The sequence below is a fragment of the Drosophila bipectinata genome, chromosome 2L (genome assembly GCF_030179905.1).
Source record: "Drosophila bipectinata strain 14024-0381.07 chromosome 2L, DbipHiC1v2, whole genome shotgun sequence".
Taxonomy (NCBI): Eukaryota; Metazoa; Arthropoda; class Insecta; order Diptera; family Drosophilidae; genus Drosophila; species Drosophila bipectinata.
In genome coordinates, this window is record NC_091736.1 from 4,705,680 (window position 1) to 4,719,927 (window position 14,248).

Genomic DNA, 14,248 nt, shown 5'->3' on the forward strand with positions numbered 1-14,248 from the left:
AAATATATTATTATAAACGCTATGTGGGTCATTGTTGTTTAAACAACTATAATATTTTTAATACACAATATTTTTTTCTTAGTGTAATAAAATTCGCGGAGACTGGCAACATTACAAGAAGAAGCAGGTGATATTTGTTCTCTGGGGTTTTATATCGTTCTCCGCAGCCCTAAATTGCGATGCAAACCGGCTTATTATAAACAAAAGGTATGTGCTGACTATTTAAATGTGGGCACGTGCAACCGCACTTCCATTACCTGGCGCACTTGCCCACAGCGAGCTTCAATTCCTGCTCTGCACAACTCGCATTCAATCATCCGAGGAGGGCCATTAGTCATTTCCATATCAGAACACTCGCACACTGGGAAAAAAGTTCCTGCCTAAGAACCCGACACTAATAAGAATCCCAATATGTCCTACCACATAGAAATGGAAGACCACGTCGAGCCGGAGCCCCTGCTCCAGTCTAGGACCGCCAAAAACCTTCTGCGTTTTCTGAATCTCCTGCCAGCTCGGATGGCCTCGCATGACAACACCCGGTAAGCAGGTCCTTGGATAGTCCTTCATATATTCTGATTTCATACTTTTTTAACTTTTAGGAGCACCATTGTTTTCTTCGCTGTCTGTGGTCTGGATGTTTTGAACTCCTTACATTTAATTCCGCCCCATTTGCGGCAGGACACTATTGACTGGGTCTACGGGGGCCTGGTGGTGCCACGCGACAACGAAAGACGCTGTGGCGGTTTCATGGTGAGCATAAATTCGTATCTGTCAGGTGAACAAACACTCGGCCGGCAGCAAGTAAATAGAGCTTCTTGGTATTCCCTTTCCCATTCCCAACCCAGCTCCTTATCTCTTTACGTGGCCCGGCAGCACACACTGCGACAAACCTTGGCGCATCCCTCGGCGCGTTGTTTGTTTATCCAGCCAGCTGATACGCAACCAGTTCCATTTCCTTCTCCAAAAAAGAGTACTAGTATTCGGCGGCATTTCATATCAAACCCACTGACTGCACACACAGTTGTGCTCAAAGTGATATCGTTTTTACATTGGAGATATCCCCTATCTTAGAAAGCAATAACATTTGGGTTTCTTCATGAATGAATTATTTATTGACTTATTTAAGCTTCTATAATATAAATTCCCATCCCAACTTCAAAACATGGCACTTCAAAAAACAACTATTATGGCGCCCTCCACCGTGTAAATATGCATAATTGTAGGGGATATGCGAGGGAAATTCTCAATTTGCGCAGCAGTTTGGTTTACATGACACCAACACGCCCATCCCCACTCCCCAGAAGTCTCCCACATCGCTTATATCTGCCAACGCCTTATCAGAAACATGCAAAACCACTTTGGGACAGATCTGTAAATTGTACTCTTTTTTTCAGGGATGCCGCGCTATGCTTCCAAAAACGGAAGATGCTGACGTTTTAGAGTGTATGCGGAAATATCAGTGGGGTCACTTGGCCATGACCTACACCAGCATAGCCGCTCTAGTCACCTTGGGCGATGATTTATCCAGGCTGGACCGCAAGAGCATCGTCGACGGTGTGGCTGCAGTACAAAAGAAGGAAGGCAGCTTCGGAGCCTGTATCGACGGTAGCGAGGATGATATGAGGTTCGTTTATTGCGCCGCCACCATCTGCTACATGCTCGACTACTGGGGCGACGTGGATAAGGAGGCCATGTTTCAGTTCATCATGCGGAGCTTGAGGTATGACTACGGTTTCAGCCAGGAGCTGGAAGGGGAGGCCCACGGCGGTACCACTTTTTGTGCCCTGGCGGCTTTGCATCTCAGCGGTCAACTGCATCGGGTGGATTCTACTACAAAAGAGCGAATGAAACGATGGCTTATATTTCGCCAAATGGACGGTTTCCAGGGACGACCTAACAAGCCCGTGGACACTTGCTACTCCTTTTGGATCGGTGCTTCCTTGTGCATCCTAGATGCTTTTGATCTGTCCGACTATGCGAAGAATCGAGAGTATATCATAAGCACACAAGATAAATTAATCGGCGGGTTTGCAAAGTGGCCCCAGGCCAACCCCGATCCGTTTCATACGTACCTGGGCCTTTGTGGATTGGCCTTTATCGGAGAGCCCGGCTTAAACGCTGTTAATCCCAGTCTGAACATGTCCATGGCCGCCTACTCCCACCTGCAGCATCTTCACGAACAATGGCGATCTGAAAACGGAAAAGGCGACGAAGACCTCGGCCTAAGCTCCGCCGCTCAGCAGCAACTGAAGCTCAAGATAAAGGAAGGCGATGTGAAAGATACGACTGCTGCGACTACCTCCAATTCGCCATTGATTCCGGCACAATGATGGGAATCGAACGGAACAAACGACTTAAAGCACACTATTGTATTTACATTGGCCGCATTTTAGCCACGCCACGCTTTTTTACGTATATTTTGTATTTTTATGAAGAGACGCTTTGGCTTTTAGAGAGTGGATGGATAAATAGAAATATGTTTATTGTACAGCCTTAATTAATGTTACACTGTAAGAGTATGCCTAAAGTTAAAATAAAGCGTCCCATGCATGAAGCATGTATTTACAGCGAATCCCTTGGTTTTAAGCCTCGATAGCCTCCTCGAATACCGGTAGGTTCTTAAACTTGCAGAAAGAGTCGATGGTGGTGCATGGCTGGTAGGTTGTAGCTCATTCCTGGCCGATCGATGTGGACTCGTCCACGCAATGGGGCCAGCACCCGTTCGGTGACCAGCGGGCAACGCTGCACCATCAGCGACTGCAGAAGCGGACAGCTCTGTGTTAGGGCGCTAAAGGAAAAAATGGATTTGGGGCTAGTAAACGAGAAAACTGCTAGGATAGAAGTCGTTCAGGCTGTAGGCGTTGTGTGCCCCCTCAAGGAGCGGCCGGTCAATAAAAAGACACCGCTGCCGCAGCGGTGCCAGCGATCGTTCTGTTACCCGAGGGCAACGGCGGATGAGCAGGGTCCGAATACGCGGACAGTGGACTGTCAGAGCACTGAAAAATACGCAGAGGCGGATGCAGATTTCCTGTATTGTTTCCAAACCAACTAAACACAACACGGCACGCACACGATTACAGACAACGACCTCCTCCGAGAGGAGGAACACAACTGGGCATGGATTACTTACTGCACTCCATAGTCGGAAATGGCGGCACAGCCAATCAGGTTGATGTGTTCCAGTTCGCGGCAGTAGTTGCCTATTTGGATGAGCACTTGGTCGGTTACACTTGGAGTATTGGCCAGTGACAGGACGGTTAGATTGTTGAGCCTCCTGAAAAATATGATTAGGCACCGCTCGCCAATTGCACCGCAATACGAGATATCGAACTCCACCAGCTTGCTCTGGTGCAGGGTCAGAGCGTCCACCGCTCCCGTAGTGAGCCACTCGCACTTGGACAGCTTCAACACCCGCAGCTCCTTACATTCTACGATTATTGGCTGCAGGGATAGGGCCGTAATGTTGACACACTCGTTGAGGTTCACGGCCACCAGACGCTGTTTATTGTTCGCCAGCAGGGGAAGAAGCAAATCGTCCGTTAGCCAACGACAGCAGGCTAAATGCAGTACCTCCAAGCGACGGCAACAACGGGCCAGCACACGAAAGCCATCTTCAATATTGCTTGAGTTGTTTCCAGAGAGATGCAGTTCTTGACGCTTTTCTAAAGCTGCCTCTGAGAATTTTTGAGCTGTTCGTGAGCAGCATCGCAAGTTAAACAAGTCTTTCAGCGATAGGTAGACGGCAACATGTGGGATTAGAACGTCGTCCCAACAAACGTCAAACAGTGAACAGGGAGTGGGAGTTGCAGGTCGAGAGATGTCCAGAGTTCTCGGACTGGGCGAGCGGGCCATGGACGCCAGGTGCGCCTCCTCCTCAGGATGCAGGGTACACATGTTTTCGTCCCCGTCTCCACCTTTGATTACGTGATCTGGGCACCAGCGACCCAATCCAAGGAGCCAGGTGAAGACGCAATTTATTGTTTACCTTGCAGGCAAACAGCTGATAGCAGTGTTGTAAAATAGTTAAAGCTATCAATGAGGTGTGACCAAATAACACTATTATTCTTGTGAGAAACCGCCAAAAAAAATTAAACTTAATTTAAAAACTAAAATGGCGGCCTATTTACAATCTCGAAACAAAACAAAAAAAAAACTATCAATTCTACCAAGCCTAAAATAAAAAAAGATTTTTTTACACAAGCATTTTTGCACAAGACATGGCAAAGAATTATATGTAACACCCATGATTTAAATTTTAAAAGAAAAATCCGCTTATTTATACAATTTTACATTTTTTTTTGTTTTGAAGATATTAATTTTATTTAATAAAATTAGTAAGCAATGCCAGTGTGGTCACGGATCCAGTCCAAGTGGTAGGTGACACGCTGGAATCCAGCAGGAGCGCCAGACTGGCATCCATTGCTGGAGACAAAGTTGCTGACTCCGACCAGTTTGTTGCCGTCGTGTGTGACCAATGGGCCACCGGAATCTCCTTGGCAGATGGACTTGCCATCGACGGTACGGGTGCAGATAATGTTGTCACCGACGGATCCGTAAGTCCAGCCGCACTCGTCGTTGTGGACGATCTGGAGATCGACGCACTGAAGCCAATCGGGCAGAGGGCTGCCGTCATAGGTGCCACCCCAGCCGCAGGCAACAGCCCACCATTCGTTGTAGTTGTTGTAGCGATCGTTGTAGCTGGGCAGCTCAACCTTGTTGACCATGTGCCAGAAGTCCACGTGGGGAATACGGATCAGAGCAATGTCAGCGTTGGGGTGCTTGATGAAGTCGCCGTTGCCAACCCAGTGGGTGTACTGGGCGTTGGTGCGCCAGGTGGCTCCGAAGTAGACGGTTACGGAGGCAGCATCTCCGATGCAGTGCTCAGCAGTCAGGACCCAGGTGTTGCTGATGATAGAGCCACCGCACCACCAACCGCCGCTAAAACCGAGACCGACGGTGTAAGGAGCCTTGCCCTCGGATGCGGGGTATCCGTTGGTGACACGTCCCTGGATCTTGGAGCTCTTAGGCACATCCTTCACAAACACCTTGTCGTCGAAAGCAGAGGCCGAAGCCACGGCCAGAGCCAGAATAGTAAGGAACACCTTCATGTTGATGTCGAAACTAGATTCTAGCACCCCTGGGAGGCTTTTTATATACCCTTTCAAACATCCGTTACTACTATCGTATCTTCGATTTCAATAGGATCGTAAATATTCTTCAAGACTCCCATAAACGATGTCACTGATAAGGATTGAGAAGTGCACTCCTTTATTTTTTTGCTATTGAAGCTCAAATAAATAATATAAATCTTGATTCTGTAGATAGAACGTTGTTATATCTTACTAATTTTAATTTAAATGATTAAAGTCCTATAAGCTATTTATAATATGGGAATATTCAAATAATTGTAATCAACTACTTAAAATTAATTCAGATAAGCCAGATACTAAATATGTACATAAATCTTCCTTATCAAACGGACTTAATGGAAAAAAATTCTTCCTGCAAAGTCATTATATTTCGTGGTATTGTTCAGTTTTAAATATTTTAATTTGTTGATATGACCATGTTTATTTTTTTCCGTTCACCCTATCTAATCAAATATGTACTTTGAAAATTTACAATGATCTCTTGAATTCGATGATTTTTAACAAAAGAAGTTACTCAGCCACTTAAGAAACTTTTACATATACGTATGATTATTATTGAACTCGTGTTATTGATTATATGAAATATATATTTTATTTTTACATAAAGTACTATACACCATCAAATGTGGGATTGCCCAGATCTTTTTACACAGAAATCTCCTTGGCAAATCAATAAATTTCCATAAAAGTCCGCCGGATACTTAGGTCCTGACGCACTGCGGCACCGTCATGATGGACGATCTGGATGTAGACGTACTGAAGACAATCGGCTAGCCCACTTTATTCGTTATATTTGCGTTGTAGCGCTTGATTATGTTCGTTTGGAAGAAAGTGGGTGTATTGGGGTGTTGGCTTTACTGATGGTCGTTAGATCCCAGGTGTTCCTAATAATAGAGCCACAGCCAAGTCCGTTTTATTCTTTTTCCTATTTAATAGACTCATTCTTAGACCCCAGAAACTTTTTTAATAAAATGCTTAGTTTATAAAAATGAATGATTTTATTAAAATGTTATTGGAATTTTTTTGTTAGCAGAAAAAGAATGCTATTTGTATTTAAAAAAATTAGTAAGAAATGCCAGTGTGGTCACGGATCCAGTCCAAGTGGTAGGTGACACGCTGGAATCCACCAGGGGCGCCAGACTGGCATCCATTTCCAGAGACGAAGTTGGTGACTCCGACCAGTTTGTTGCCGTCGTGTGTGACCAATGGGCCACCGGAATCTCCTTGGCAGATGGACTTGCCATCAACGTTACGGGTGCAGATAATGTTGTCACCGACGGATCCGTAGGCCCAGCCGCATTCGTCGTTGTGAACAATCTGGAGATCGACGCACTGGAGCCAGTCGGGTAGGGAGCTGCCGTCATAGGTGGTGCCCCATCCGCAGGCAACGGCCCAATATTCGTTGTAATTGTTGTAGCGATCGTTGTAGCTGGGCAGCTCAACCTTGTTGACCATGTGCCAGAAGTCCACGTGGGGAATACGGATCAGAGCAATGTCAGCGTTGGGGTGCTTGATGAAGTCACCGTTGCCAACCCAGTGGGTGTACTGGGCGTTGGTGCGCCAGGTGGCTCCGAAGTAGACGGTAACGGAAGCGGAATCACTGATGCAGTGCTCAGCAGTCAGGACCCAGGTGTTGCCAATGATGGAGCCACCGCACCACCAACCGCCGCTGAAGCCGAGACCGACGGCGTAGGGAGCCTTGCCCTCGGATGCGGGGTATCCGTTGGTGATACGTCCCTCGATCTTGGAGGCCTTGGGCACATCCTTCACGAACACCTTGCTTTCGAAAGCAGAGGCCGAAGCCACAACCAGAGCCAGAATAGTAAGGAACACCTTCATGTTGACGGCGAATCTGAGATCTGGAACCCTAGGTAGCCCTTTTATACGCATTTCCGAACCTCTATTCCTACTACCCGTATCTTCGAATTGAACAGGATCGTAAATATTCTTCCAGACTTCCATAAACGATGTCAGAGATAAGGTCTAAAAAGAACACTTTTTTATTGTAAGTCTTTTAAAAACTATAATAAACTTATAAATTTGTAGTTAAATCTTACTGAATGTGATTTGAATTGTAATAAAGCTCTATCATATCCTTTATCCTATCATCTAATAAATTATTGCCAACCAATTATCTTCACATAAATTTCACTTGCCAAACAATTCCCACGAACCCAACTACTTTTCCTTAGTCATGATACATATATCTTGGTTTGGTACAGTGTTTAATATTTTGATTAATATATATGACGATGTTTCTTTGTTTCTTGTTCCCCCTATCTAATCAAGTATATACTTTGAAAATGTACAATGATTTCTTGAGTTGAATGATTTTCAATAAAAGTCCGTCAATTTATAAAAAAAAGGACACCCAGACAATTGGACTCGTATTTTCGATAAAACAAATATATTATCATTTGAGGGCTGTCTGTTTAAAGCTTTATAAACTGGACTTACATTTTCAGTCTTATTCATTTTCATTAGACTCTGTTTAAGACCCAAAAAAATTTTTAAATAATGTTTAATAAAGATAGTTTTTTCATTTTTTTACTTGTTTTTTTTTTTAAAACTATTTATTAAAAAACATTATTGATAAAAAATTGATTTACGTTCTTCCTCGCTTCATTTTTTCAATGTAGATGGGATTTTTGAATCTGGAATAATTCCCCTCTGTGATTTAACTCGACACATAAATACTTCTCAAGAGCCCCATAAATGGTTTTATGATACGGCTTCAGGAAAAAACCAATTGAACCGCCTTCTAAAAGTTATTTAAATGATTAAGCATTATTATTAGAGTAAAACTTAAATTAAAGTTTAATTTGAAGGTTTTTTAAAAACTCGCCTCTACGGTTTTACATTCTAAATTAATACGAGTTGTTAAAAATACTCTGCCACCTTATCTAATAAAAAAACGTATACACATACATACATACATACATATGTATATATATGTCCATGCCTAATCTAAGATCAATGTTGTATCAACTTCCTGTTGCTATAATTTTTTTTTAAATCTATTTTATTCAAGTGGAAGGTGTCATATCTAATCTATTCCTTACATTTTTGATTTGGCGAATGGAATTTTACATTTGTATAGTCTTCAAATATAATATACTGAGTATAAAAATCATATCTCTATAAATATACGATTTTCCTGAGGGAGCTGTAATATCAATTCTTAAATGCGCAAATGCTTAATCTTATCCAATTTGCTAACAATCAAAAGCCAAACCAATCCCTTAGTTTAATTAAAACTTAAATCGATAAGACTTTATTAATTAAATAGGGTAAAACTTAGAAAAAAATAAAAAAAACTGTGTGTGTAAAAAATAATACCGAAAAATTTGTCAATATATTATTCAATAGTATTCCAAACTTTAATATATCAAGAGGCTCCCATACTAATGAATACAATATTGACAATTCCAAAAAATACGTTTAACAAAAATCCTCAAAAACAATATGTTTCCAGGTTTTGATGCAGTTTGAAGGAGAATCAATCTACAAATCGATTAAGGTATTCCGCTTAAGGATCGGATGAAAAAAGGCAAAGATATGGCTATCGCTGTGGCCCCTATTGCCCTCCCCATGCATTTTTCAACATTTTGAAGGGGTCTCCACAGAAAATTTGACAAAAAATCTAAAAAATATTTTGTTTCCAGGTTTTAATGCAGATTTATTGAGAATCGATCTACAAATCGATTAAGGTATTCCGCTTAAGGATCGGATGAAAATAGGCAAAGATATGGCTATCGCTGTGGCTCCTATTGGCCTCCCCATGCGTTTTTCAACATTTTGAAAGGGTCTCCCCAGAAAATTTGACAAAAAATCTAAAAAATATTTTGTTTCCAGGTTTTAATGCAGATTTATTGGGAATCGATCTACAAATCGATTAAGGTATTCCGCTTAAGGATCGGATGAAAATAGGCAAAGATATGGCTATCGCTGTGGCCCCTATTGCCCTCCCCATGCATTTTTCAACATTTTGAAGGGGTCTCCCCAGAAAATTTGACAAAAAATCTAAAAAATATTTTGTTTCCAGGTTTTAATGCAGATTTATTGAGAATCGATCTACAAATCGTTTAAGATATTCCGCTTAAGGATCGGAAGGCTCCCATACTAATGAATACAATATTGACAATTCCAAAAAATACGTTTAACAAAAATCCTCAAAAACAATATGTTTCCAGGTTTTGATGCAGTTTGAAGGAGAATCAATCTACAAATCGATTAAGGTATTCCGCTTAAGGATCGGATGAAAAAAGGCAAAGATATGGCTATCGCTGTGGCCCCTATTGCCCTCCCCATGCATTTTTCAACATTTTGAAGGGGTCTCCACAGAAAATTTGACAAAAAATCTAAAAAATATTTTGTTTCCAGGTTTTAATGCAGATTTATTGAGAATCGATCTACAAATCGATTAAGGTATTCCGCTTAAGGATCGGATGAAAATAGGCAAAGATATGGCTATCGCTGTGGCTCCTATTGGCCTCCCCATGCGTTTTTCAACATTTTGAAAGGGTCTCCCCAGAAAATTTGACAAAAAATCTAAAAAATATTTTGTTTCCAGGTTTTAATGCAGATTTATTGGGAATCGATCTACAAATCGATTAAGGTATTCCGCTTAAGGATCGGATGAAAATAGGCAAAGATATGGCTATCGCTGTGGCCCCTATTGCCCTCCCCATGCATTTTTCAACATTTTGAAGGGGTCTCCCCAGAAAATTTGACAAAAAATCTAAAAAATATTTTGTTTCCAGGTTTTAATGCAGATTTATTGAGAATCGATCTACAAATCGTTTAAGATATTCCGCTTAAGGATCGGATGAAAATAGACAAAGATATGGCCATCTCTGTGGCTCCTATTGCCCTCCCCATGCATTTTTCAACATTTTGAAGGGGTCTCCCCAGAAAATTTGACAAAAAATCTAAAAAATATTTTGTTTCCAGGTTTTAAAGCAGATTTATTGAGAATCGATCTACAAATCGATTAAGGTATTCCGCTTAAGGATCGGATGAAAATAGGCAAAGATATGGCTATCGCTGTGGCCCCTATTGCCCTCCCCATGCATTTTTCAACATTTTGAAGGGGTCTCCCCAGAAAATTTGACAAAAAATCTAAAAAATATTTTGTTTCCAGGTTTTAATGCAGATTTATTGAGAATCAATCTACAAATCGATTAAGGTATTCCGCTTAAGGATCGGATGAAAGTAGGCAAAGATATGGCTATCGCTGTGGCCCCTATTGCCCTCCCCATGAATCTTTCAAGATTTTGAAGGGATCCCCCCAGAAAATTTGACAAAAAATCTAAAAAATATTTTGTTTCCAGGTTTTAATGCAGATTTATTGAGAATCGATCTACAAATCGATTAAAGTATTCCGCTTAAGGATCGGATGAAAAAAGGCAAAGATATGGCTATCGCTGTGGCCCCTATTGCCCTCCCCATGCATTTTTCAACATTTTGAAGGGGTCTCCCCACAAAACTTGACAAAAAATCTAAAAAATATTTTGTTTCCAGGTTTTAATGCAGATTTATTGAGAATCGATCTACAAATCGATTAAGGTATTCCGCTTAAGGATCGGATGAAAATAGGCAAAGATATGGCTATCGCTGTGGCCCCTATTGCCCTCCCCATGAATCTTTCAAGATTTTGAAGGGATCCCCCCAGAAAATTTGACAAAAAATCTACAAAATATTTTGTTTCCAGGTTTTAATGCAGATTTATTGAGAATCGATCTAAAAATCGATTAAGGTATTCCGCTTAAGGATCGGATGAAAATAGGCAAAGATATGGCTATCGCTGTGGCCCCTATTGCCCTCCCCATGCATTTTTCAACATTTTGAAGGGGTCTCCCCAAAAAATTTGACAAAAAATCTAAAAAATATTTTGTTTCCAGGCTTTAATGCAGATTTATTGAGAATCGATCTACAAATCGATTTTAACAAAAATCCTCAAAAACAATATGTTTCCAGGTTTTGATGCAGTTTGAAGGAGAATCAATCTACAAACGGTTTAAGGTATTCCGCTTAAGGGTCGGATGAAAATAGGCAAAGATATGGCTATCGCTGTGGCCCCTATTGCCCTCCCCATGCTTTTTTCAACATTTTGAAGGGGTCTCCCCAGAAAATTTGACAAAAAATCTAAAAAATATTTTCTTTCCAGGTTTTCATGCAGATTTATTGAGAATCGATCTACAAATCGATTAAGGTATTCCGCTTAAGGATCGGATGAAAATAGACAAAGATATGGCCATCGCTGTGGCCCCTATTGCCCTCCCCATGCATTTTTCAACATTTTGAAGGGGTCTCCCCAGAAAATTTGACAAAAAATCTAAAAAATATTTTCTTTCCAGGTTTTTATGCAGATTTATTGAGAATCGATTTACAAATCGATTAAGGTATTCCGCTTAAGGATCGGATGAAAATAGACAAAGATATGGCCATCGCTATGGCCCCTATTGCCCTCCCCATGCATTTTTCAACATTTTGAAGGGGTCTCCCCAGAAAATTTGACAAAAAATGCAAAAAATATTTTCTTTCCAGGTTTTTATGCAGATTTATTGAGAATCGATCTACAAATCGATTAAGGTATTCCGCTTAAGGATCGGATGAAAATAGACAAAGATATGGCCATCGCTGTGGCCCCTATTGCCCTCCCCATGCATTTTTCAACATTTTGAAGGGTTCTCCCCAGAAAATTTTACAAAAAATGTAAAAAATATTTTCTTTCCAGGTTTTAATGCAGATTTATTGAGAATCGATCTACAAATCGATTAAGGTATTCCGCATAAGGATCGGATGAAAATAGGCAAAGATATGGCTATCGCTGTGGCCCCTATTGGCTTCCCCATGCATTTTTCAACATTTTGAAGGGGTCTCCCCAGAAAATTTGACAAAAAATCTAAAAAATATGTTGTTTCCAGATTTTAATGCAGATTTAATGAGAATCGATCTACAAATCGATTAAGGTATTCCGCTTAATGATCGGATTAAAATAGGCAAAGATATGGCTATCGCTGTGGCCCCTATTGGCCCCCCCATGCATTTTTCAACATTTTGAAGGGGTCTCCCCAGAAAATTTGACAAAAAATCTAAAAAATATTTTGTTTCCAGGTTTTAATGCAGATTTAATGAGAATCGATCTACAAATCGATTAAGGTATTCCGCTTAATGATCGGATTAAAATAGGCAAAGATATGGCTATCGCTGTGGCCCCTATTGGCCCCCATGCATTTTTCAACATTTTGAAGGGGTCTCACCAGAAAATTTGACAAAAAACCTAAAAAATATTTTGTTTCTAGGTTTTAATGCAGATTTAATGAGAATCGATCTACAAATCGATTAAGGTATTCCTCTTAAGGATCGGATGAAAATAGGCAAAGATATGGCTATCGCTGTGGCCCCTATTGCCCTCCCCATGCTTTTTTCAACATTTTGAAGGGGTCTCCCCAGAAAATTTGACAAAAAACCTAAAAAATATTTTGTTTCCAGGTTTTAATGCAGATTTAATGAGAATCGATCTACAAATCGATTAAGGTATTCCGCTTAAGGATCGGATGAAAATAGGCAAGGATATGGCCCATGCATTTTTCAACATTGTAAAGGGGTCTCCCCAGAAAATTTGACAAAAAATCTAAAAAATATTTTGTTTCCAGGTTTTAATGCAGATTTATTGAGAATCGATCTACAAATCGATTAAGGTATTCCGCATAAGGATCGGATGAAAATAGGCAAAGATATGGCTATCGCTGTGGCCCCTATTGGCTTCCCCATGCATTTTTCAACATTTTGAAGGGGTCTCCCCAGAAAATTTGACAAAAAATCTAAAAAATATTTTGTTTCCAGGTTTTAATGCAGATTTATTGAGAATCGATCTACAAATCGTTTAAGGTATTCCACTCAAGAATCGGATGATTTTCGTCAAAGTTATAGCTTTCGTTGGGGGTCACGTGGACCCTCCCATATATTCTTCATAATTTTTATTGGGAATCCTCTTGAAATTCGTTCTTAAAATTAAATCGTATGGCGTTCTTGTTACCATATTTGTGGTAAAAACATTTTTCATTGTGGTATACTTAAGACGAATAAAACCACAAATTATAATTTTATGCTAAAAATTTTATTTCAAAAAAGAAATAAATCAAATTTAGTAGGAAATGCCAGTGTGGTCGCGGATCCAGTCCAAGTAGCTGGTGACACGGGTGAAACCATCGGGCAGGCCGGAGGTGCATCCGTTGGCGGCCACGAAGGAGGTGACACCGACAAGCTTGTTTCCGTCGTGGATAACCAGGGGACCGCCAGAGTCACCAGCGCAGGTGGACTTGCCACCAGGGGTGGAAGTGCAGATGACATTGTCGGTGACAACTTCGGATCCGTACACACCAGCACAATCGTTGCGGCTGATGATCTGGGAGTCGACGCAGTTCAGGTAGTCAGACACACCGCAGCTGTCGCAAGGACGACCCCATCCGGAAGCCAGAGCCCACCAGCCTTCGAAGTTGTTGTAGCGCTCGTTGCCGTTGGGCAGCTCAACCCGGTTGACCAGATGCCAGAAATCAACGTGAGGGGTGTTGATCAGGGAGATGTCGTTGTTCAGGTTGTTGGTGTTGTAGTGCTCGTGCTGGCGGAAGCTGCCGCTGCCGACGGTGTGGGTGTACTGGGCCTGGAGGCGCCACAGGGCACCGTAGTAGATGGTCACGGAGTCAGCACCGTGGGTGCAGTGAGCAGCAGTGATCACCCAGGAGTTGCCAATGATGGAGCCACCGCACCACCATCCGCCGCCGCCGCTGCTGAAGCCCAGACCAACAATGTATGGCACCTTGCCTTCGTAGGCTGGGTATCCATTGGTGATGCGGCCCTCGATCGAACCGGATCCGGATCCCAGGATGGCGTCCTTAACGGGCACCGGGCGCACGGGCTTCTTGGGCAGAGCGGTGGCGGAGGCGACGGCCAAAGCCAAAACAGCGAGGAACAGCTTCATGTTGCTTTTTGGAGTACAACTGACTGACGGTGGTTTGGTCATTGATTTATATACCTGTCATATCAAAGATCTCTAGTGATACTAGAGAGTTCTATCCACTTGGCACTGCCGA

The 14,248-nt window shown here is 41.8% G+C and overlaps 5 protein-coding genes across 6 annotated transcripts; 1 reads left to right on the forward strand and 4 right to left on the reverse strand.

The window, feature by feature from the left end:
* Window positions 1-53: 53 nt before the first annotated feature.
* betaggt-I (geranylgeranyl transferase type-1 subunit beta) lies at window positions 54-2,572 on the forward strand. The gene is made up of 4 exons (XM_017240264.3): window positions 54-207; window positions 428-539; window positions 600-750; window positions 1,395-2,572. Exons 2-4 carry the CDS (start codon window positions 430-432, stop codon window positions 2,328-2,330), a joined length of 1,197 nt encoding a protein of 398 aa, XP_017095753.2. The 5' UTR covers window positions 54-207; window positions 428-429; the 3' UTR covers window positions 2,331-2,572.
* jet (F-box and leucine rich repeat protein jetlag) lies at window positions 2,448-4,022 on the reverse strand. 2 transcript variants are annotated; one of them, XM_017240268.3, is made up of 2 exons: window positions 3,131-4,019; window positions 2,448-2,788 (listed from the first exon to the last, which is right to left on the reverse strand). In XM_017240268.3, exons 1-2 carry the CDS (start codon window positions 3,892-3,894, stop codon window positions 2,620-2,622), a joined length of 933 nt encoding a protein of 310 aa, XP_017095757.2. In that variant the 5' UTR covers window positions 3,895-4,019; the 3' UTR covers window positions 2,448-2,619. The 2 variants fall into 2 exon arrangements, with proteins under 2 accessions (XP_017095757.2, XP_017095756.2); XM_017240267.3 differs by lacking the exon at window positions 2,448-2,788 and adding an exon at window positions 2,795-2,996 and having other exon boundaries at window positions 3,131-4,022.
* Window positions 4,023-4,287: 265 nt separating this feature from the next.
* On the reverse strand, window positions 4,288-5,109 carry Jon25Biii (Jonah 25Biii). Its single transcript, XM_017240269.3, has one exon. The coding sequence runs from the start codon at window positions 5,106-5,108 to the stop codon at window positions 4,332-4,334; it is 777 nt and encodes a 258-aa protein (XP_017095758.2). The 5' UTR covers window position 5,109; the 3' UTR covers window positions 4,288-4,331.
* Window positions 5,110-6,129: 1,020 nt separating this feature from the next.
* Window positions 6,130-7,001, reverse strand: LOC108124299 (serine protease 1-like). Its single transcript, XM_017239908.3, has one exon. It carries the CDS (start codon window positions 6,987-6,989, stop codon window positions 6,213-6,215), a length of 777 nt encoding a protein of 258 aa, XP_017095397.2. The 5' UTR covers window positions 6,990-7,001; the 3' UTR covers window positions 6,130-6,212.
* A 6,252-nt stretch (window positions 7,002-13,253) lies between these two features.
* Jon25Bii (Jonah 25Bii) lies at window positions 13,254-14,151 on the reverse strand. The gene has a single exon (XM_017239900.3). The coding sequence runs from the start codon at window positions 14,134-14,136 to the stop codon at window positions 13,303-13,305; it is 834 nt and encodes a 277-aa protein (XP_017095389.2). The 5' UTR covers window positions 14,137-14,151; the 3' UTR covers window positions 13,254-13,302.
* Between the last annotated feature and the right edge of the window lie 97 nt (window positions 14,152-14,248).

Excerpts from the sequence above, each read along its gene's own strand:
- jet (XM_017240267.3), bottom strand. The coding sequence starts at position 3,894 with ATGTGTACCCTGCATCCTGAGGAGGAGGCGCACCTGGCGTCCATGGCC. Across the intron at positions 2,997-3,130 it reads ATTTCCGACTATGGAGTGCA|TGCTCTGACAGTCCACTGTC; the intron begins GTAAGTAATCCA and ends CGTATTTTTCAG.
- betaggt-I (XM_017240264.3), top strand. The coding sequence starts at position 430 with ATGGAAGACCACGTCGAGCCGGAGCCCCTGCTCCAGTCTAGGACCGCC. Across the intron at positions 540-599 it reads GCCTCGCATGACAACACCCG|GAGCACCATTGTTTTCTTCG; the intron begins GTAAGCAGGTCC and ends TTTAACTTTTAG. Across the intron at positions 751-1,394 it reads GACGCTGTGGCGGTTTCATG|GGATGCCGCGCTATGCTTCC; the intron begins GTGAGCATAAAT and ends TCTTTTTTTCAG.
- Jon25Bii (XM_017239900.3), bottom strand. The coding sequence starts at position 14,136 with ATGAAGCTGTTCCTCGCTGTTTTGGCTTTGGCCGTCGCCTCCGCCACC.
- Jon25Biii (XM_017240269.3), bottom strand. The coding sequence starts at position 5,108 with ATGAAGGTGTTCCTTACTATTCTGGCTCTGGCCGTGGCTTCGGCCTCT.
- LOC108124299 (XM_017239908.3), bottom strand. The coding sequence starts at position 6,989 with ATGAAGGTGTTCCTTACTATTCTGGCTCTGGTTGTGGCTTCGGCCTCT.